Here is a 23,352-nt window from a genome sequence, read left to right as displayed (position 1 = left end):
TCATCACTTGTGCTAACAGTAGCGTTGCCTGAGAAACGAGAGTTCTTTATCACATAAAAAGATAGAGGGAGTGCATACGCATGTCTCTCCCAAAGAATTTACCCTTTCAGCTACAATTATTGATCGCGTGGTCATGTCCCTACTTTTTGCAAGCACAACAGTTTTTCCAGAAAAATGGTTTGCACGTTTTAGTTTCGCATGAACGAATGTGGTCAACAAGCGATTTCTCTTTCCCGTTCTTGACGTCGCGTGCGTGTTCCATCAATCGCTGATTGAGGCATCTCCCCGTCTGGCCGATGTAATGGCCCCCGCATGATAACGGTATTTTATACACGACACCTTCACTGCATGACACGTACGGCTTCTGATGACGAGTCGTGCATCCACGTGTTCTGTTGCTGTTGGTTTGCCCAATCTTGCACAACCCACCATAGGCTTTTTGGAGTAAAATTATGTATTTTGCGGCATAGTATTACCAGTGTTGGCGTACATCAGAAAACAGGTGAATCCCTTTAAGTAGTAAGCTGGTTAACTAACTTTTAATAATTATTTTTTTACTATAATATTTAGGCGCCTGTGGTTGAAATTAGAGATTTGTAGCCGGTCGTCAGTAATAATCAGTTTTAAGAATTTCGAAAACGCGATTATCCTCGGTGCTGTGTCTCGACAAAATCTGGCTGCATCGTACCAAGAAACATGAGCTTTCGAAAAGCTTTCAGGCAAAGCAACCTTTCCAGTGCATGTAAGTAGTCAAAAAGCCGAATTTTGTTGAGCGTTGAGCCACAGCCCCAAGACAGTGGCGTAGCCAGAAATTTTGTTCGAGGGGGGAGGGGGGGCTCATGTTGCAGCATGGCCTCCTCATAGAATCTGTAGAGGAATCAAACACAAGAATAATAACTGCATTGTCATTGACAATGCCATTGTGTATTAGATAACGCTACGCACTGTCTAGACAAGTGAAATGTGTATTTTTTAAAATAAAAGAATGTATTCGCATGTCTTAGAAATCGTGGCACACATAACTGATACCAATGCTTCCATGTTTTTACATATTTAATAAGTAAAGAAAATATCACCCGAGGTCTATAACTGTATCAGTCCGAAACTAGCAAAGCAGTGCACGCCGCTGATGTGAAAAACTTAAAGGCCATGAAATGAGCAAGTAGAGGACAAATATTTTAATGAATCTTTGTTGCTCAAGAACCTTTACATTTTTGTACATATGCAACGGCCAGGGAAAAATCTCAACGACGGTGCCCTTTGTTCCATGTACTGCGCAGCAGCAGCTGTCACCGGCCATGTATACCGAAGTTTTAGTCGCAACAACGAGCGCATATATAAACGAGTTCTGCAAAGTATGCAAAAATATGCAAAATATAAGATTAATAAATTAATTGAAGTTCCCGATTTGAAAATCTAAAGCACGAATTTTTCAATCTCAGCGCAGCTGTCGCGTCAAAAGTTTATGGGAGCTTTATGCCCCTTAAGTTTCGGAATTGAAATGCGTGGCTCCGTAGACTCCGCGGCCGCCGCGAGATGCCGCGGCGAGCCCGCTTGCCCTAGAGTTACTGTATATGCTACCAAAGGTAGCTCCCTGCGCGAGCATATACAGGAACTCTAGCTTGCCCTCGATAGGCCCTTGAAAGCTTGTGCTGGGATGGGGCTCCCTGCGTTACGTGACTCCAGGTGCATAGGCGTCGCCATGAAATCCAACCCGAGTTAGCAACGTTGACGCCAAAATGTCATTTCGAGTCTGAAAAAGACACTGTAGTTGACAAAATCCAGAATGACTGCCTGCGCCGGTGGTTGCGTTGGTCAGCGGTGTGTGACAGTTTGAAAAAACTTCAGGGGGGGGGGGGGCTGAAGCCCCATAAGCCGCCCCCCCCTGCCCCCTGGCTACGCCCCTGCGCCAAGGGTAATCGCATTTTCTATACACTAAAAACTGATATCGCTATTACTAACGACTGGCTACAAATCTTCAATTGTAACTAGGCGCCGAACTCTAATAGTTAGAAAGTTAATTATTAGAAATTAGTTAATGAGCTCACTACTTTAGACGATTCACCGGCTTTCTGGCTGTCCGCCAACGCTGATAATACTCTGCCGCAAAAGCCACATTTTCACCTCTGTATGTATGGATATATATATATATATATATATATATATATATATATATATATATATATATATATATATATATATATATATATATATCCATACATACAGAGGTGAAAATGTGGCTTTTGCGGCAGAGTATTATCAGCAGAGTATTATCGGCAGAGTATTATATATATATATATATATATATATATATATATATATATATATATATATATATATATATATATATATATATAACAGTACTTTTATTCAACTTGCCTGCTTGCGTGTTTTTTTAAAGAACTATACTCCACCAAAAAGAAAAGGCTGCTTCTGCAGCGTTTTAATGAAATGTGAGTCTCGATATATGCACAGAGGTTTTGGGGTCCAATGTATAGTTATTTGGAACCGGCACTCTTAAAAACAAATATGGCAGAAGTGGCGCATATTATAGCACCTTAATAGATTTCCATCTAATAGACAAAAAACATGCATATTAGGACATTTGTGGCACGTGCAAAAAAGAAAAATTCTACCCACGGGCGCCTGGTGACAGTCCTAGAGAACCGCGGGTCGCGTTTTACGATAACGGTTAACATCGAACAATGAAAACTAACTACTAACTGCAGTTCAAAAAGATTTTGCACACTCAACGAAATTTTCATGTGCCATGAATGTATTAAGTATGCACGTGTTTTGTCAATTAGGTTGGAATTGAGCCGCTAATATATGTCACTTTTGTCATTTTTAAAAATTTTTTTAAAGCTCCGCGGTTCTAGATAACTATACACCGGTAAGATAACCGGCACCAACTATTGAAGCGGATGCTCACCGATTGAATGAAAAGTGAAATTATTTTCGTTCAGCATCGCTTGTTTCAGCGCACTTACGCATTCAACGAGAGCAGTGCATTCTCCAGTCTCATAAAAGAAGCGTCAGTCAGATCATTAGCTTACCAGCCAAAGAAACAGTTGGAACCAACTGCTCAGGCAACGCCGAAACATTACAACAATCTTTAATACATTTTTCTTAGCTTCTTGTTTTCCAACGTTTTTGTAGTAAATGTACGAATAACATTTATCTAACATTAGTTAGGCATCCAGTTAACGTAAAATGTAACATTATTGAAAATGATGAAGCAATCTTGCAAGGCTGTGCAGGCCCGCCAGTTGTAATGGCACACAACTTACAACGCTTTGCTAGGAACAAGTACACAACTTACAACGCTTTGCTAGTAACAAGTACGCAACTTATAACGCTTTGCTAGGAACAAGTACACAACTTATAACGCTTTGCTAGGAACAAGTACACAATTTACAACGCTTTGCTAGGTACAAGTACGCAATTTACAACGCTTTGCTAGGAGCAAGTACACAACTTACATCGCTTTGCTAGGAACAAGTGCATAACTTACAACGCTTTGCTAGGAACAAGTACACAACTTACAACGCTTTGCTAATAACAAGTACACAGCTTACAACGCTTTGCAAGTAACAAGTACGCAACTTATAACGCTTTGCTAGGAACAAGTACACAGCTTAGAACGCTTTGCTAGGAACAAGTACACAACTTGCAGCGCTTTGCTAAGAACAAGCGCACAGCTTACAACGCTTTGCTAGAAACAGCACCGCGGACGGCACTTGAGCTCCACTACACAGCTGAGCATGCAACTCACCTTCGAACGGATACCATGGAGCCAACCTTATATACCCATTACTAAGGAGGCTCCCATGTATGATAGTGGCGAAGGGGTAATAAGCAGTTTTCTAACTCAACCATAGAGCTGTGCATACAATCTATGGCAGGCACAGTCTAAGAGATGAAGTTATATAGTTGAAAAACATCTTGATGATATCAAAAACGTTAATAGCAAAAAAAAAATGCTGTACTGCCGTCGAGCGGTCTGCGGATATATTGATTGGTATACTGAAATCTTACGTTATATGAAAAAAATTTCGTTCATAAACTGTTTCCCATCCAAAAATGTTTTTGTCTAGAATTGTTACGGTATGAATTGTTAGGTATGAAAGGTGCACTGAAGAGGAATCTGAACTCGTCTTTTTGCCGCGGGAACTCCATATACACGTTCCCAGCATTCTTAGAAACTTCCATTTATTGCCCTGTGTGGCCGATTTCCCTAATTAAATCGAATTAACGACCGGCTCCCGCCTTTAGTTTTGGAATTCTCCCCGTACGGTGGGCGGAGTCGACCAACGCGTGGAGTGCTTTCAGCCAGCTCCGTGGAGACATTCCTTCGCTTTATTTTGTTTTTTAGGTTTTCGTGAATAAATATTTTCATTCGCAGATAATATAGCCGCAAAATAAGCCTGCAGAAATAAAAATACGCGCGGACTATTTGCTTCTACGGACTACTATGTATTACTCCGCCGATGGCAGTGCGGCAAGCCGCCACGGTACTGGGCATGGAGGAAGGAAAAAGAGAGGAGAGGCCGTCACGTGACATTTTGTGAAGCCGGAAACCAGCTCGGCGCCATCTTGTCCGGGCTGACGTCATCGCATAAGTCCCGCCCTCGACTACTGCGCGCGTGTTTCAAAGCCAACGAAGGAGCGTGCTACCGCAGGGGCACAGATCCCCGCGCTGGTGGCGCTTGGCTGCTTACCGGCCGGTTTAGGGCGCCCTATGCCGGTGTTCGTCAGAGGAAAAGTTAATAAAGCGGAAATACCCGTGTGAGACAGGCGGCTACTTTCAGTTACTGCTTCGTACTGCGTCGTCTCCGCGCCGTCTCCAACTGCTCGGCCCTGGTCACAATTAGTAGCAGCCGAGAAAAATACTTATCTCAGCTCTTGCAAGCGCGGGAAGTGACCTTCGCTTTCAATTACTGCGGTGGCCCCGCTTTGGCAACGCCCGTCCCTGGGACTCTGAAGTTGAAGGCTGCATTCGATGAAACTAGTATACTTGCTTGTTTAGCTCAGCGCTCGAAATTAGCCTTCACCGGGTGAGGTGAAGGACACGCGAGAAACGTGGGCCCCTCGTCGCGCGAAACCACACGACGGCCACCGATGCCCGGGAAGGGCATTCGTCCGGAATCGAAAATCTCCTCCCTGTTCCTCAACTCTTGTAAGCACGGGAAATGACCGTCGCTTTCAATTACTGCGGTGGGCGAAGGACAACTAAGCACACGCTAGAAACGCGGGCCCCTAGCCGCGCGAATTCCACACGAGCAGTGGTGTAGCCAGAAATTTTGTTCGAGGGGGGCACATGTTTTATTTATTTATTGGAAACGAAAATAAATGTGGAAACGAAATGTGGAAACGAAAATAAGAGTGCCCATTTATTCTTCACCGTCGCACGGCGTATATGGCACTCCTTTTAATTCTAGGCACAGTTCACCCCATTATTAACAGACCTTTATACGTCAGTTTACTTTTTAATCCTTTGCATTCTCCTCAAATGAAGGTATCGCGAAAATAAAAAGTGCTTTTTTTTTTAAGGACCTGCAGCCGAGCGCAGGTTTGCGTATGGGGTTGAAGTTTTGACAAATGTCATTTGTTTGCAGTTGATGACTTTGTTATAGAGCAGAAGCTTTTGTGTTGTTGTATATGATGTGAAGATATTGTAAATAGCCACGTTTTTTCGTGCGAGTTGTTTTTTGTGAGAAAATAAATGTTTTTTACAAATGAAGTTCTCGGCATCCTGTGTGCATTCGTATCTTTATGTAGATATTGCAGTGAACAAAACTAACCCTTCGCCTTTATTAAAGAAAAAAAATCTCTAAGGTATTGTTTAAGCGCAGGGTCTTTCTTTTAATTTTTACCGGCGGCGTATAACAGGGGCGTGCAAGCATGCAAAGCGAGCGCAGCGGCTTCCTTTAAAATATCGCCCTCCACCGATGTCATGGCCCCCGCTGCTCACACAAGCGCAATCGCGAAAAACGAAAATAGTTACACCAACACCAGTGACGATCACTAGAGCGTTGCAAGAGCACGCCAAATAGCAACGAGGTTTCACTGCCGATGGAAACGGGAGCGCGAATGGCACACGCACACTGCACGCACAGGACGCGAAACGTCCGCGCATCGGCAGCGCGAATGGCACACGCACACTGCACGCACAGGACGCGAAACGTCCGCGCAATACGCCGACGACCTCTCTAGCGCACGGCGTATTGAATCACTGGTAAACGAACAGCGCGAGTGCTCCTCAGTAAGCAGCGGCGGTCTCCCGACGGCTCCGAGCAGTGACGCAGTTGACGAAATGCCCGTGCGATCGTGGTCGAGCATGTTGAAATCAATGCACGCAACAACGAGAGTTTTGCAGCGAATTCCGCCTGAGATATGAGTGAACGGCGCCAACGAAAGCTTGTGAGCACGATCAAAAACAAACTCGAGCAGTTGAGAAAAGTACGCCTACGCCCCACCGCAAATGCTACGCCGCGGCCGTCTGCTACCGCCCGGTTTGCAAGCAGCAACTACGACGCCGTTGCTAAGCTGCCTGGACAAGATGGCCTCCCGATCGTGGAAAAATCACGTGATTTCCTCCACACTTTTCTCCCAGGGAGTTGTGTGGAAAGGGCCTCTCCTCTCTTTTTCCTTCCTCCATGGTACTGGGTGAAAGGCACTCCACGCGTTGGCCGACTCCGCCCACCGTATGGAGAGAATTCAAAAAAAAAAAAAACGGCGGGAGCCGCACGTTAATTCGATTTAATTAGGGAAATCGGCCACATAGGGCAACAAATCGAAGTTTCTAAGAATGCTCGGAACGTGTAGATTGAGTTCCTGCGGAAAAAAGACGAATTTAGATTCCTCTTCACTGCACCTTAATGTGAGTGTAAAAGATGAACCGATAATATACTGCGCTCTGAAATAGATGCGTCAAAATGCGTACACGAATTCCCTTCTTTCGTTCAATAAGGAACCTGTTATTGCGATGCAAGAAATTGATCCTGAAACATGGAATCAAGCCTTTTTTCGTGCTGGACGGAGATGCTCCAGCGTTAAAGAGACAAGTCCTGGCGAAGCGAAAGGGTGGCAGGCAAGCACAAGGCGGCAGCGGTGGCACTATAGCAAGGCCCCTCCTCGATGAAACGACAAATGAGGTGCGTATGCTCGGGATCTCTCAGGAAAGGCAATGTCAGTCACATCGCATAAAATGAAAGTTTAAGTCTCAGCGTAGTTTGCACTGTTCTATTTCGTCTTCATTGTGGTCGGTCATGACGCCAGTAATGACAAAAGAAACACGAACTGGGGAATCATCCCTTATAAAAAGGGTCTATAGACAGTCTATAGACTTCTTATAGTCTCTATTGCCTTCCTATAGATATTTATTTTTGTGTATTCATGGTCTATAGAATGTCTATCGACAAAAGTCTACGAAAAGTATGTGGCCAAAAATCTATAGATTGCTTATAGACTGTATAACATTGTATTGCCTATAAACTGTTCTCTGGGATCTGTGTGTAGAGTCAAAGACTTTATAGAGAGAAGTCTATGGACAGTCTATAGACTGTATAAGAAAATTTTTGTAAGGGAACTCACAGGCTCGGCCGGCCCGGCTAGAACTGTAGTTACCCTAATTCGACCGCATCCAGTCTGGCAGTGTCATCGGGTCCATAGTGTTGGAATTTTGTAGCCACCAATTGTATCATCTCACTTATGCCCTATTTTTGCTTTTGTGCCTTTTGGAAGCACGGAATATGCTAGCAAAAGTGATCCTCCACGTAGTGATCAATCGAAAACCCGACGTTACAAAGGCACTTCAAACAAAAAGTACAAAGAAAAATTGGTTGTGGTTTGACCAATGGCCATCCGGAGTAGAATTGCGGAAGCAACGGCGCGGCAGTCGTGGCGGCGGCGGCATCTCAGGGGGCACTTTGACTGTCTAAAGTGCGTAGAGGCGAAAGCGTTTTCCGCACCACTTTCAGTGCTTCTGTGGCACTGGTGACGTCACCACTGGATGACGTCGCACATAATTAAGTACTAGTTACTAAGTAATTACGAATTACTAAAACTAATTACTGATTAATGAATAACTATTAATTAACAGCTAATTAGTGACGCTTAAGCTTCGCCTTTAGGAGTGGATCCCGACAGCGTGTTGTAGCGCTGCCAGGGAGTCCACGGAACGCACCACCCGTTCGGCGCGATGCCTTGCCCTTTGAACGCAACGCTTTATGAGGAAAGAAAATGGGGCAGTAATTCTCTGTCATCTCGGTGGACACCTGAAACGCACCATACAGGATGGGAGGAAGTCGGAGTGAAAGAAGACAAAGAGGGCCCGTAATGAAGAAAATGAAAGTTGTATTTGAGGAAAGGAAATTACGCAGTAACTGCTTCACATTCGGGCCTCGCGCATGCGCAGTTGGGGCTCTCCGGGGCTCCGCGAAATCGCTCACACCTAACGTAGTGTGTCTTCCGCAACAAAAGAAACCATGACTGAAAAATTCAATGGAGAATTAGAAATAATTTTCGTGTTGCTGGCTTTCTTCTTGTTTTCTTCCCTCTGCACGATGACTCCAGTGTCGACAGCTCCTTGACTTTCTGGGCCTTCCGTACTGTCGAAGCAAAGGCGAGGCAGAGAGCATGTGTGCTTTCCTCAACGAAAAAGGGGTGAGTGCGACCAGCACGATTGGTTAGTAGCGTTTACTGCTGCGGAATGACCTATGCTTCAAGTACAAGAAATGTTCACACCATGTGGGCACCTTAAGCATGGATCTGACGTCCCAATGGACTGTTTTCCATGATGTTAATTGATTTATTCCCCAAATGATTCTTGTCGAAGGCCCTATTTATTTTTCTTTTTTTTTCTTTCTTTTTCTTGTGTTTACCTACTTACTCGCTTGTTTTTCTTTTGAAGTGTTCACAGCTGTATCTATGTGTCTAAGCTTATGTTCCAACTTTGTTCTTTGTGACTTGATTACTGTTCGCCCCCCCCCCTTATGTAATGCCCCCAGGGGCCCTTAAGGGTAAATAAATGATGATGATGATGATGATGAAGCAACAAGTGAAGGATCTGGAATCTTTTTTTTTTCCGCAGAAGCACATAACTTCTCGCTATTCCCATTGGGCACTGAAACTGCACTGGACGTCCGCGGGACGTTCCATACGTCCCCAGGACGTCCCATGTAGTGTTGGTGCCCTTTGGGTTGTTCTCAACAGCGCCTGCGCATTTCGCCGGTACTGTTTATGTATAAGTAAAACTCTTGTTTGGGCGAGTTGGTTCATCTTTGAACGGGTACGTACTTGCGCGAAGAAGACGGGGCACAACAAAGGAACACACACGACATGTACAGAGCGCAGTGCGCTCTGTATATGTCGTGTGTGCTCCTTTGTTGCGTCCCGTCTTCTTCGCCCAGCACGTACCCGTTCAAAAATGTTTATGTATGCTGTAGCAGAACGGCGCAGCGGAGCTTACCGAAATGATATGCGCAGTAATTGGCTGTTTCCCATAATGCAGGATTGGGAAAGAAGATTCTGATCAAACGTCTAACAGCCAATACGATGCAATAAGATTTGCCGGGCTTATTGGTTCATACTGAGGGTGTAACGGCGCGAAAGGGTTAGGAAAACATGAGGGAACACACACGGCACTTCGAAGAGCAGACTGTCAACTTTATTGCTCAAGGAAGCGCAAAGGCGTATTTCAGCGCTCTCTGTGACGCTCTGTTAAGTTCCCAGCAAGCCAAAAACCTCTCAGAGACGTCTAGCCAGACGTCTCTGAGAGTTTTTTTTTTTTTGCTGGGTTGCCAAACGTGTTATACACAGGATAATCTCTGTGCGTTTGCAGCATTCGAGAACATAAATCGTGAAAAGTCTCAAGTGAATCTATTCCCCTGGGCTGGCCCTCGTAATAAAAAAAAAGTGAAAAAAATGCTTTGCAAAGCAAGCATGGGAACTACTTGGCTTTACCAACACAAACAACACATTTCTGAACGCACGAACGGTAAAGCACTTGATGACCACCTTGTTTGGAAATGCCTTGAAAAAATTGGCAGTGGTTTAGTTCTGCTTAAAGGGAAGCTGAAACGGTTTTTTGAGAATTCGAGGTTATTCAATAATTCGAATACATCAAGCTTCTAGATAAACCGTGCAAAGTATATTTGCCGCAGCATTAAAAATGGTGACATAATAGTCGATTAAAACTGGGACTATGTTAGGCTTCTCCTCACTACGTTGGAAGAGTGCGAGGAAACTCGGCAGTGACGTCATTGTTGCCGAAATTTCAATGCACGCTGCTTACGCCTACATGCTGCTGTGCGTCGTCAGATGGCACCAAACAATGCATCGTGAGCTCCACCTTCGATGGCGTCGGTTTTCATCCATGGAATAACCGTTTCTTCGCTGGAAACGTAGTGCCGTCATACGTGACGTCATTATCGGGGCCTCTGCCCTCGCTGTGCGCTTCAGAGAAGCTGAACGCCGACGACGACTTTATTCGGCGATTACGCCACCATTTCAAATGCTAGAGCAAAATGATTTCGCAGGGTTCACCAGCCCATTTCGCACATTCGGCAACTTAAAACTCATCGAATTCGAAAACCGCTTCAGTTGCCCTTTAAGCCTGGAGGAATCAAGAGGAAGAAATGGGCTTGGACAGAGCATGTAATGCGAAGGCAAGATAACTGCTGGTCCTTAACGGTAACGGAGTGGATTCCAAGAGAAAGCAAGCGTAGCAGGGGACGGCAGAAAGTTAGGTGGGCGGATGAGATTAAGGAGTTTGCTGGGATACAGTGGCCGCAACTGGCAAAGGACGGGGTTAATTGGAGAGACATGGGAGAGGCCTTTGCCCTGCAGTGGGTGTAGTCCGGCTGATGATGATGATGAAACCTGGAGGATTGCGAAAGTAACGAGGAGAGAGAGAGGCGATGGAGAGCGCGCGGCAGCGGCGGCGGCCCCGGCACGCTAGCTATGCGCCGTTACTGTGCATGCGCAACTGGTGAACGCGGCGGCGGCACCTCTGAGTCTCCCGCGCAGCTAAGGCGGCGGCGCACCATCTGTGCGCCGTGTGACGTCCCTGCTCCTCACGCATGCGCAGTATGGCCTTGCCTCAGCTCCGCGAAATGGCTCGGCGACTCGCGTAGTGTTGCTTTCCCAACAAAAGGCACCAAGTTAAAACCAGAAACGCAAAAACAACGCACAAAAGAGCTTCAACTCAAATGGCCACGTCAAGTTAACAACAGTGAACAAAGGCGCCAGATCAATAAGCTGAACAAACGCACAAACTAGCCACCAATTCAGAATGGCAAAGTAATGTTTAACCCCAGTTAAATGACACCGGGTCAGTAAACACTCCAAACCAAGACCTTACTCAATAGAAACTTAAAACAGCATGTGAAGCTATGTATTCCTTGCCACGAAGGCGAGGATTGCGGAGCGTGCAAGTGAATGGGAACTGGCTTCCTTTCTGTTGTGCACTCTTTTCTTGGACGTTTCTCATGTTGCGTCTCATTCTGTTCCCCCTCCCTCCCTTCTTCATGCGCAGGCGGTGCATGGCTGCATCACAGCAGACAACGACGCATTTCTGTACGGCGCGAAGACGGTCTACCGGGGCTTCAACATTAAGGGAAAGGTAAGGTTGTTCTAAACATTCGGCACGGTTGAGCGTTACCGTCTGCCAAGACCCTTCACGAGGAGAGTACATAATAGTTGTATACTGCCAGTGCTCCCCTGTGGGGCTGTGTTTCGGAGGGTAACGGAAAGACTTGAAATTAAGTAGACGGCAGCACGGATAGCTACACTGTTAGCAAAAAAACACCCAAAAGGGAGTAAATGGCTTGTCCTCTAACGCACACCCAAAAGGAGTTTTTTACTCCATATGTGTGGTGTTTTTTTACTCCCTTATATAAGGGAGTTATTTTGTAGTATAAATGCAGTTATTTCGGAGTGAAAATGGAGTAAATATTTTACTACCCACAGAGATGGAGGCCAAAAATGGCGTCATGTTTATTTATCCTCATTCAGGCTCATTCTTACAGCAGTGACAGCGGCGGAAATGGGCAGTAGCTCTGCGGCCCGCCGGCAACCTAACTTGGGAAACTGCGCTGCTCTAATGTGACCCCGCGTCACGCATTCTTTCCGCCGTCTGCTAGCCCAGCGGCGGCGTACGCGGCAGGAGTCGTCTGCTTGTCGTCTCCTTTTGCTGTACGAGCTCGTTTCGTTGGCCATGTTCGTAGATAAAAGGATGTAACATTATAATCAGTATCTTGAAAACTGAAAAGGAGCCGCTGAGTGGTTTTCACGGTCATGCACCACGCTATATTTGACCCAAAACCAGACCAGAAAAGATGAAAATACACCTTATGGTAGTTTGGATGGCAGAGTTGCTTTTATATTCACTTCATTAAGGCTTGGCTTTTATTTATTTATTTATTTATTTAAAGATACTGTCAATCCACTGGGGATTTTAACAGGAAGGGCGCTGGAACAAGGCACATCAAAGTAAAAACTACAACAACGTCATGAATAATGGACACAAAGAGTGAACAAGAAGGATTGAAGGGCAATATAAACGACTACAGTGTCGCACTTAATTAAGGTTCAATACATAAAAGTCACGGGTACAGCAATAGGATCGTCGGATTGTACAGTTAGTTCAAGACAAGATAACATAATCAATACATGGGATATATATGACATTAGAAACGAACAAGCACTGGTAAGAAAAATAGCAAGGCAAAAAAGGAAGTTGTCAACAAAGGTTCAGAATTCAAGTGTGTTTACGAGTGAAGATAATTTTCTACTGACTGAGTGAAGATATCTAGTGATGTGCTGCGTGTAATAGAGTGGTCAAGGGTGTTCCATTCTCTTATTGTGAGTGGAAAAAAGGAGTATTTCAGGCAGTCCGTACGAAATGTGTGCTCTTTTAATGTTTCTGAGTGTCTGTGACGTGTAGGTCTTGTCTCTGGGGCCATAAGGTACCTAGTTTTATCAAGGTTAAGCTGATTATGGAGTAACTGGTAAAGTATTTTTAGTCGTGCAAGTTTAGCTCTATTTTCCAGAGTGAGAATGCCGGCTGTCTTGAGTAGTTCGGTGGGTGAGTCAGTAGGCCTGTATTTATTAAACATAAATCTTACTGCCTTTCTTTGGATTGCTTCTAATTTTCCTATGAGATATTTAGTATGCGGAAACCATGCAACGTTCGCATATTCGAGTACCGATCGTACGAAAGCGTTGTATGCAATTAGTTTTGTTGGAGGAGGAGCTTGTTGAAGATGCCTTTTGAGGAACAGGAGTCTTTTAACGGCGGCTGATGTGACATAGGTGATATGTGAATCCCATCTGAGATCATGAGTGAGAAAAAATGTGGCCTCATGAGCTCAATCAAGAGCTCAGCGTTGACACTATGTTCTATCACAGTTCCATGTACATGCAACACATAATCTGCTGCAATACATTGCGAGAACCACACTGTAAAAAGCCTGTGAAAAGTAGGCCTGTAACGGAGTGGCGACACAAACAAAGGAAAGTCAGGTATCGTTAGAGCACTGGAGGGTTCACAGGAGCAATTGAATTATGTAACGTACTGCAGCGGAAAACGGCGACAAGTCGATATCTTGTACCGTGGCAGGCGCCCGTGAAAGAGCAGAAGTCAGCAGAGATCCAGCGATGATGGTAACCAAGCGGTCGTCACTCACCGCCGTTATCCGACAACTGACTAAAAGCAGACGAGACGCTAGGCGGCGGGGCGGATTGCACAAAATGGTGTGTTTTTTTACTCCATTTCGGCACTGTTTGATTATTTGGCACAATTAACTCCCTTTCTAGACTGCACTGTAAACAAAAATATACCCAAAAGGGAGTAAAAATGGTGGCGGCCAACCCTGTTTACTCCATTTGTGAAAACATTTACTCCATGAATGGGGAGTAAAAAGGTGGACTGTCCTCCATTTTACTCCCATGAGGGAATAAGGGAGTAAAAATGAGGATTTACCAGCATTTACTCCAGTCTAGAAAGGGAGTTAATTGCGCCAAATTGTGCGAGCAGTTAGCTGACGGCAGCATCCGATCGCGACAGCTGGCATAGCACCACAGCGCAAAACAATGCAACAAAGCTATCGCCAATACCCGCCGATCAGAGATAATGGGATTCCACACAAGCCGATTTTCCTCAAAAACGGGTTCCGCTGTCACCCGATAAGAGCGCAACGAGGCGACCTGTGAGCATAACATCGACCAGGCAGCCACGGCGCTGTCGGAGCAACCAGGTAGTAACAAAAGGCGAGGCCTTTTTAACGATCCCTGCGAAATGTGAACACCGAATACAGCGTCTACTCAGTATCGTCCTTTAAAAACGGGGCAGCTATAATAATCAGTGCTGGGACGCTACGATCTACGGGTAGCAAGCCTGGCCTCCGGATGGCAGGCACGAAAGAAGATCTCCGGAAGAACCTGACGAAGTGTGGCGAAGATCTTATGCTTGCAATTTATCACTGCCGGTGACGTCTTCGCTGCAGTTGCGGCGACCAGAATTTCACGATAAAGCCCCGCAGTCACGGTGGTTGCACTACGTCCGCCATATTCCACAACAGAAGCATTGTCGCCAGACTGCTGCCTGCCGTTCTCGTTGAAGTCAGCGAGTTATGAATGTAAGGCCCTTGTGGGATGCAGAGAGCAGTCACAGAACAGTTATGTAACGTATTGAAGTTCCGGCTAGTTTATTGTTCAATATTCGTTGTCCCGTCTCGTAATTTCTTCTGTCTGCGTCTTTATTTTGCTGCGCTGTTGAGAGGCTGGGACCCGAAGAAAGCGCACCGGGAGATGTACTGAGCGTTGTGTCGTGCGCGTGTTCAGCTTAGTACATGTGTTAAGACTGAGCTCCATGTACGCGAAAAAGTAAGCGACGCGACGAGGCGGCGCGGCGACGACGGCTGGCTGTCGCTCCTTCGCCCACCGGCCAAGCTCCATGCATAGCGACAGCGCGAACGCGAAACGGAGACGACGATCAGTGTTGCTGGCATAATACACCGCAAAGCTGTTTGCGTTTATAACAAGAGTCACATTATTTGCAAGGATTAAAATTTTGGGCAGAAAAATGTCAAATAAAACGTGTTTACAGCTTTGTCATTGTATGTCATTGCATGTCATTTTATGTTATTGTCACGGGCGCCGCCATGTTGCCTGAACGTGGGGCGCACACCTGTTTGAACCTCGCGCGCTTTCTGACCTCAAACGACGCATACTCGCTAAGCCTAGCAGCACAGTAAACACAAGCAATCTGAAAATCTGGGGAGTTTTATCGCTAAAATTTTGTGGTTGACGCAAGTTCAGAGAAAGCGAAAGCTTCGTGAGCATTTAGTTTGCCGTGAACGTGGGGCACAGCGTAGCGACAACGACGAATCGGTGGTGAAGCAAGATTCCCGGCCAGAGCCAGCGCCATCTTTGCCAGAGCCGGCAAGAGGCTCGGTAGTGACGTACGCTGCCAGGTTAGCTGCTATTGGCTAATCGCGTTGGCAACTTCCGGGCGACGAGCGAAATTTTCTGTGAGTGCAGATCCGAGCGACACGACAAGCGACACGGGTATTTCGCTTCGCGCGACGGTGCCGCTCGTCGCTTGCCGCTGTCGCGTTCGCGTGAGTTTTCGCGTACATGGAGTTCAGCCTTTAAAGGGGTGGAGACACCAAATTTGTGGTTCGCGCGTTCTTAGTTGCAAACGTTTCTTATGGCTCCAGGAAGCATGATACACACTCAAAGATTCATATATTCACAGTGAATAATTTATTATAGCATTTTTAGGTGAACGATTTTCGGTTTCGGTTTCGGAACGCCGAGTTGTACAGTGACGTCACAGAGGGGGAAGATCAACTGCTTCGCTTGGTCACGTGGGCCCACAAAAGTTGTGACGCACCTACTGCTGCATCGTCTGCTTTCCCACACACGTGCTGACCAGCGCATATGAAAACTAACAACTGCACGTCTAGTCCCAGCAGCTCGGATTCTGACAGATCTGATTCCAACGAGTGAGGACATCGACTTTTTTTTTGTTCGCACGCTAATATCGCCTTCGCGGGTTCGCGTGAGGATGCGAAACACTTTGCAAAATGCCAGTAAGCATCGCTGCGCCGCTCTACCCAAGCTGCGCCCACAACCGGTGTCACACTTCGCTGCCGTGCAGCAGTACCTGAGCGCTGCTTGGGATGGTGTACAAATATCGCAAGAAAAGACAAGATCGCCTTGTTATCAGAACTGCCAGCTATACTCGAGCAGCGACAAAGCATGTCTGCTTATGTTGGGAGCTTTCGGCAACGGCACCGCTCGCGGGCGCTCCGGGCGACGAGCTCTGCTGCTGCCTGGCTGCCGTGGTCGTCGCTAGGCCTATAGCCTGTTTAGCAAGCGGCCGGCGCTTCGGAAGTCGCCTGCGCTATAATAAAAGGCCTACTTTTCACAAATAGCTGTAGTGTTAACAGAATCATCTCACAATAAAATAATAGTATGGTCAATCTCCTCGACGCCTTCGGCAGCGGAGCTAGCGGGCGCTAGGCGAGCCGGACCCCGACGTCGCGCCAGCGGCAGCTGCTAGGCGCGGTTGTGAGAAATTTGCTCATATCACAGTTGTTACCTCTACTAGCAGCTCAGTATTGGTCAGCGATCCTCAAAAGTGACACTTTTTTCACATTTCTTGTCCCATGGTTTATTATTTACGTCAAGAACACTCTTTAGCTCGCTTTTATGACGTCGGCAGACGGTATCCAGGCTGACCTACCGGCCGGCAGACTCGGCGTACTTCACGTCCGCACAAGAAAATACAAAACAGCCATGCCACCACAAAGGATGCTTTCTAGATTCGAGATACGACAGCATGCATCTGTGCTAAAAGTGGATCTTTCGGCAGCGACACTGCCTGCGGCAACGCCGGCCGACGACCTGCGCGCTGGTCCCAGACTGCCCTAGTCGTCGCTAGGCCTAGCTGCTTTCGATATCGACTCCGCAGCTGAGGGAGCTTCGGGACTGGCCAGCGCTCAGAAACGTGCTCCGCTCGGCACCCCTTTACTGTGAACTCGTCCCATAATAAAAGCTATGCTCGATTTCCACGACGTCTTCAGGAACAGGGCTAGCAGACGGCAGGCGAACCGCACCAGGTAGCAGCAGCACAAAACCGGCTATGGGATGAAATTTGCTTGCATCGCAGTCATCACTTCTACCAGGAACTCGGTATTTGCCAACGATCGTCACAAACGATGCATTTTTGATATTCATATATCCCAGGGTTTGCTATGAACGTGAACAAACAATACTATCGCGTTCTTCAGATGCCGGCGTTCGGCACGAAGACTGGCGCAGGCCGCCCGGCTCCAAGGAGTGCGCCCTATGTCATCATGACGCTGCCGCTCTCCGCGCTCGCATTGGCTGCCGCTTCCCGTCGTTGTTGCCGCGAGCGGCCCGCCGTTGACATCTAGCAGGCCGGACGCAGGCAACGAGCTGCAATCGGACGTTGCGACGCTGTTCGCAACGGCGCGCCGCAAACCGAGCGAGTGGCGGTTAGCAGCAAACGCGGCTCGCTGGTGCGTCGACTGCGCTCACGCGGCTGTGCCCCGCTCATCGTACGTCACTGTATTTTGGTATGACGTCACTAAAACTTTATTTTTCTACACCCCTTGTGACGTCATGGTTGATGGCGCTAGCGAATGGGTCTAGGTCGTGAGAGTGAGCATTTAGGCAATCTTTGGAACCGAATTAAAATATTTTTTAAACGTTTGTTGCGTCCAACACCTGGCAGTGACTGCCCTTGCATACATAGGAATCCCATAGCAGGCTTTTTATAGCTTCAAAATTTGGTGTCTCCACCCCTTTAAGCGGTAACCGCATGAGGCGATATTCCTTCGCGATGCGCCGCGCGATGACGACGCCGTCGCCCACCGCTGTCGCTGGCGCAAACCGCACGAAGCGACTCGGCGTCGGAGCGGCGCGTTTTCACTGTTGCTCGACTGCTGCCACTTCAGCGTTCAGTCATTTTGCGTTAATTAACGCGTAGAACAACGTTCCTAAGGCTCCACACAAGATAAAACACAATAAAAACATTGACAAAAATATATGTGGGCAATAATTTTATTTTTATCCAATACGCAAAGTCACGTGACAGAAAAGCGCACGCATTTTTTCCTTCCTCCATGAGCGCGCGCTCTTTCAGTCTGCTGCTGGCCTCCCCAACGTCTTTGTCCGCCATGGTACGCCGACGGAAACTCGCAATGCCTGTCTTTCTACTATCCCCTCACCCCTTTCCTTTCACTTCTACACACTGCCTGCTATCCTTTAATTCCGCTGCCCCAGCTCAGGTGCTTCCAGCGGCGATAGCAGATGCCGGGGTAGAAAAATTCTTTTACCTTCCATATTCAATGCAAAATAAAAAAAAAAACCACTACACAACAACCTGCCATGGTGAGGGCACGGCCGGTCTCAACATAAGGCCTGCGGGCTGTTGCTTCCCCCCCTGAGCTACGTCACGCGAAAGAGGCCCACATAGAAGTTCCGTGCAGCACGTCTCGAAGCTACGAGCAGCGCACTCGTGTTGAAAATGAGGCCTGGAAGGTACACAAATGAGGCCTGGACCGAGAAGTCAGAGTGGGGGACGAAGGAGACGACAATGCGATCCGTTCTGGTAACACGTGACACTTCCTTCACTGCCTGGGGGAAAGTCATGGCATGTCGCGACATGCTTCCGAACGCACATTTTTTTCTAGACGTTGACTGTGCCTAACCTCGTGCTGCGCGTGCGGTTGTGTCCGAGACGATCTTCTAGTGCCATCGCTGGATAACGGAATGTGGATTACGCTTCTGCCAGGATATGCCTAACAAGTGCTGCGTGCCCAATTGCCGGACTAACTACAAATCGGGTCCCAAAAACCACGTTTTCAAGTTTCCCCGGCATGAAGAAGAACAGAACGCCTGGATTAGGGCAATACCACGAGAGAACTTAGTTGTATCACCGCAGTCCAGGGTAAGATGTTCGAAACTTCCTTATAGAATAGTTACTTTTGCAAACTACGATAAGCTTATGCTCATGCATTGTAAAAAAAAGTGTATTTAAACTAGCAGCTGGTTAGCACTGTGGGTAGCGAATGCAGACTTTCAAGAAAACTGTTGCCAAGCTACAACTGCTATTTAAACAAAAATTTAACTTCCTTCTAGGTTTGCGAGCTTCACTTTATTGAGGCTGACATCGTGCGAGAGGCCTCCCACATCGACGAGGTTACAGGGCGCACCACCACTTCACCCCTTTCGCATCTGCGCCTTCGCCCAGGTGCAATCGCTTCAAAGTTTCCGGGATGCCCGCTTACACTTCTAAGCCAAGCACCTCAAGGGATGACCCAGACTCGAAGCGCATGCGTCTTGAGGCTGCTGCTTTGAGGAAAGCGCTTGAAGAGTCAGCTGAAGTGTTCCGCGAAGAGCAAGAAGCAGATAGGATTCTAAACCCAGTGATGGAAGTGCTGCGCCAATTGCGCCAAACTGCGCCAAAAGAAAAATGCTGCTACATGTTGCGCCAAACAGACATTTTTATTAGTAATTGCGCCGCATCTGCGCCGAAACGGCGCTGCGAAAACGAAGGCAAAAAAACGTCAAGTGTCAAGCCACACAGAAACCGAAAACATGTCTAATATCATCATTATTGAAAATCCAGGGAAGCCTGTTGTAGCCTTGGCCGTAGCCGGGTCAAGCCGCGCCCGCCTCCATGTTTACACGGCGCACGTTGGCAAGCTGTTCGCCGTGTTTCCAGTGTTAGAACACTGTAGTCGTGTTCTTTGTGGGCTGCCTTCAGGTTCGCTACCGGGTACATGGCGCTTTCAACGATCAGAGGTAAGTTTCGAATATTTTTCAGGATGATTTATGTACCCTTTTGTAAGATCGACACCGCGTTTAAACGTTCTTGAGTTCCTGGCGCAAGTCAGATGGCGATATGACTGAAATTGCGTCACCTTTTCCCGGGCGCGCGTCTCGCCAGTTCTTTCAGTCACGGTAGCGGTGTTTATCGTTATGCGGCTGGAGTCGGCACTGTGCACGCGGAAACTTCCTCAGTCACGACGTTGTTGCGCGACGTCGAAGGCTCGGTACTTCGCTGTTGTTGTCCATCGCGTACTGTGGCAACGCGGTGTTGGCAGCATGAACAGCATAACGAGCACGCTTTGCACCCTGACTCATTTTCCGTTTCTGACCGAAATAACGCAGAGACCTAGACTTTTTCGCACCAGTGGGCACGGAGAACTACTCGACGACATTAGGGTTAGCACGCTTCAGGTGGCAGGCGCGGGCCTTTATTTTAGCCGATCGAAAACAACCGCATTGGTCACTTGGTTTAAATCGCAATAGAATCGCACTTTGCGTATAATTTTTGTACAATTTTTCATGTTGCGTGTTGCTCGCGGTTGCTTAAAAGAAAGTAAAAATAAAAGCGCGGGCTTTCAAACGAGGCCAAATAGGCGCTGACGGAGCGCGTAGTTCGCTAGTAGCAGGCGGCCGAAACAGTGTGACTTCAGATTCAGACATCAGTTTAAAGGTCTTTGGCGCGTATTGGATTGACATGAAGTAAGCTTATATGTGTATATCTATTTGTATTTTACAATCCGAGCCAGCAGTTGTCAATTGTCAGTAGTCTGAAAAAAAAATTTTTTTTTTCATTATTTCAGGGCGGAAAAGCAAGTTTAAGGCCCAGGTGCTAAATGAAGAGGATGGCAATGGTGACTGTATTGCTGTGTGGTGCAGAGCAGGACCAAAAGAGGAGGAGGCCACTTGCATTATCTGCAACAAAGTTATAAACTGCTCACAACATGGCGTAAATGCTGTGAAACGGCATGCTTCTAATAAGCAACACGTTGAAGCTTGCAAGCAACACAGAAATGAGCTGGGAGTTTTGAAGAAGCCTGCTGCTGCTCATGCTCTGTTGACATCATGCCTTCTCGCAAGACCGGATGTATCTGAAGCAGATCGTGTCACATTGGCAGAGACTTACTTTGTTCTTGGTGTGGCTGTTTCTGGGATACCATATTCATGGGGGGACACCGCAACCTCGCTCTTCCCTCTGATGTTTCCAGATTCAAAGGTTGCAAAAGAATTTCAGTGTGGCAGAAAAAAAGTCTCGTATATAGTGTCGGATGGCCTTGGGCCGTATTTTAAGAGAGCAGTTGTTGATGAACTTAACAAGGCGGGTGTGTACTACACCATCCAAATCGACGAAACTCCTCTTCCGGAACAACGGTGCCAACAGCTGGACATTGTAGTTAGGTACTTTTCTGAAGTTTGCAAGCAGGTTGTGGTGGAGCACTTGTGTTCATTTCACTTAGGGTGTGCAACCTCAGATGTTTTACTTGCACACGTGAAGGAAGGCATCCAAGACCTTCCTCAAAGGAATATGTTGAGCTTCTACAGTGATGGCCCAAATGTTATGAAGAGTTTGAAAAGAAAGCTTAAGGAAGATGTAAATCCTGCACTGCTAGACACAGGAGAGTGTAGTTTGCACAAAGTTCACAACAGTTTTGCAAAAGGAATTGAAGCGTTTGGCAGTGAAGTGGAATCAACTTTGTTAGATGTGTACTACTACCTGAAAAACTCTGCTGTTCAAAGTGCTGTGCTCAAAACACACCAAAAGTGTCTTGGCCTGCCAGAAAGTGTCTTCCTTCGGCATGTAAATTCACGTTGGCTCACCCTAGGTCCTGCCCTTGAGCGCTTTATTGAGCAGTATCCGGCACTTAAGTCCATGCTATTAGACGTGAAGCAAACGGCTCACTCTTCTGGCACAATGTACAAGCGCCTCCGACAAAGTCTCAGCAGGAAAGACCTCTTCCCAAAGGCACTTTTTCTGAGGAATGTCGCAGATCTTTTTGTTGGATTCTTGAAACTTTTCCAGCGCTCTGAACCTCTACTCCACATTCTGTACGAAGAAATGGTACAGCTGACCAAGAAAGTTCTCAGCCGTTTCGTGCGAAGTGATGTGTACCGTGACCTGACAGGGGAACAGCTGAAATCTCTTGACGTTGAATGTCCAGGAAACTGGAAGGAAGTTGTTGAGATAGGTGTGGACACAGAGGGCTCCATCACGAACTGGTCAGCAGAAGAAAAAAAATTGTTTAGGCTGGGGGCACGTACTTTCTTTATGAAGTCTGCGGGTTACCTACTTTCAAGGTTGCCCTTTGACAATGGTGTGTTAAAAGATCTTAGGTGTCTTGACCTAAGCAGTGCACAAGAAGAAAGCTCAGCTGTGGCATTTCGAAACTTGGCCCAGCAAGTTCCAGAGGTGATTGCTCCCAAGGAAGTCTCAGCCCTGATGGATGAATTTTCACTGATTTCATCTGAAGCGCTGTGCGTTGATTCATGTGAACGACTTGACAGCACATGGCAACATGTCTTCAGCCTACAGAACAAAAATGGTGGCATTAAATATCCTCTGGTAGGAAAGCTTGTAAAAGCCCTGCTTTCTCTTTCACATGGCAACGCTGATGTGGAGAGGGGTTTTAGTGAAAATCGCCGGATCCTACAGGAGCGCAGCAAACTGTCTATTGAAAGCGTGAATGGATTGCGAGCCATACAGTCATTTGCGAAAAGGTATGACAAGAACGTCTCTACCATTCCAGTCAAACGTGAGATGCTCACTGCTGTGAAACAGTCATATAAACGCTACCAAGAAAGACTGACTGCTGAGTGTGAGCCAGCTGCCAAAAGAAGCAAACTTGACCATGGCCAAAATTCAACAAAAGGATGTCAAAAGCAGGACCTGCAAATGGAGATTCAGTCAGCAAAAAAGATGCTTTGCAATGCAGAAGCATTGATTGCAAAAGGAATGAAGGCAAAAACTTTTGATGACATTGAAAGTGGCCAGGAACTACTTAAGAAAGGACAGGAAAGGCTTGCGGGTGCTCTCTGCAAGCTTGAAGCTTCAAAAGAATAAGTGCGGGCTCGTAGAGTGTAACGTGCAGACTATTGTGAAATGTGTTGGGTGACTGACTACTTCAGGCTCGGATTGATTCTGAACTTCTACTTCTTTTGTGGCAAGTGTCATTAGTGACTGTGGTTTCTTCTAGTTCACATCATGTTGCTCCCCTTTTTTGGCTTTGATCTATTTCTGCCACAAGAACTGGTGCTTTAAATATTTAACTTGTTTTATCACACCATCTGTAACTATTCACATTCTTAATTGTTCATTTCTTGTCATTCGTGTTGACTGTTGTGTGAAATGTACAGTGTGTTTCATAATAAATAGCTGTAATTGTCAGTCGCTTCAGTGATGCTTTCAACACGGGAGGTACACTGGCGTAATTTATTCGCCATCTGCTCCAAAAACAACAATGGTTGCTCCAAACTGGTATTTTTTCT

At 46.7% G+C, this 23,352-nt stretch overlaps 2 protein-coding genes across 5 annotated transcripts in view; both read left to right on the top strand.

The window, feature by feature from the left end:
- Window positions 1–23,352, top strand: part of LOC149366735 (flap endonuclease GEN homolog 1-like) — a 141,443-nt gene that overhangs the window by 83,006 nt on the left and 35,085 nt on the right. For 3 of the 4 annotated variants that reach the window (XM_089565446.1, XM_089565309.1, XM_089565300.1), the window contains exons 5-7: window positions 6,974–7,157; window positions 8,578–8,667; window positions 11,540–11,626. In XM_089565446.1, the coding sequence (XP_089421572.1) occupies window positions 6,974–7,157; window positions 8,578–8,667; window positions 11,540–11,626 (361 nt within the window). The remainder of the gene's footprint in view (window positions 1–6,973; window positions 7,158–8,577; window positions 8,668–11,539; window positions 11,627–23,352) is intronic. The other variant, XM_089565379.1, reaches the window with a different exon arrangement.
- Window positions 20,927–22,927, top strand: LOC149366737 (uncharacterized). Its single transcript, XM_089552001.1, has one exon. It carries the CDS (start codon window positions 21,068–21,070, stop codon window positions 22,925–22,927), a length of 1,860 nt encoding a protein of 619 aa, XP_089408127.1. The 5' UTR covers window positions 20,927–21,067.

Source organism: Amblyomma mixtum, chromosome 1, assembly GCF_055824585.1.
Source record: "Amblyomma mixtum isolate Tamu chromosome 1, ASM5582458v1, whole genome shotgun sequence".
NCBI classification, from domain to species: Eukaryota; Metazoa; Arthropoda; class Arachnida; order Ixodida; family Ixodidae; genus Amblyomma; species Amblyomma mixtum.
Note: the sequence above shows the minus strand (reverse complement) of the source record. Positions and strands in the feature narration are given on the sequence as shown.

Bases quoted from the DNA above. Each gene is read 5' to 3' on its own strand.
- LOC149366737 (XM_089552001.1), top strand. From the start codon at position 21,068: ATGTTTCCAGATTCAAAGGTTGCAAAAGAATTTCAGTGTGGCAGAAAA.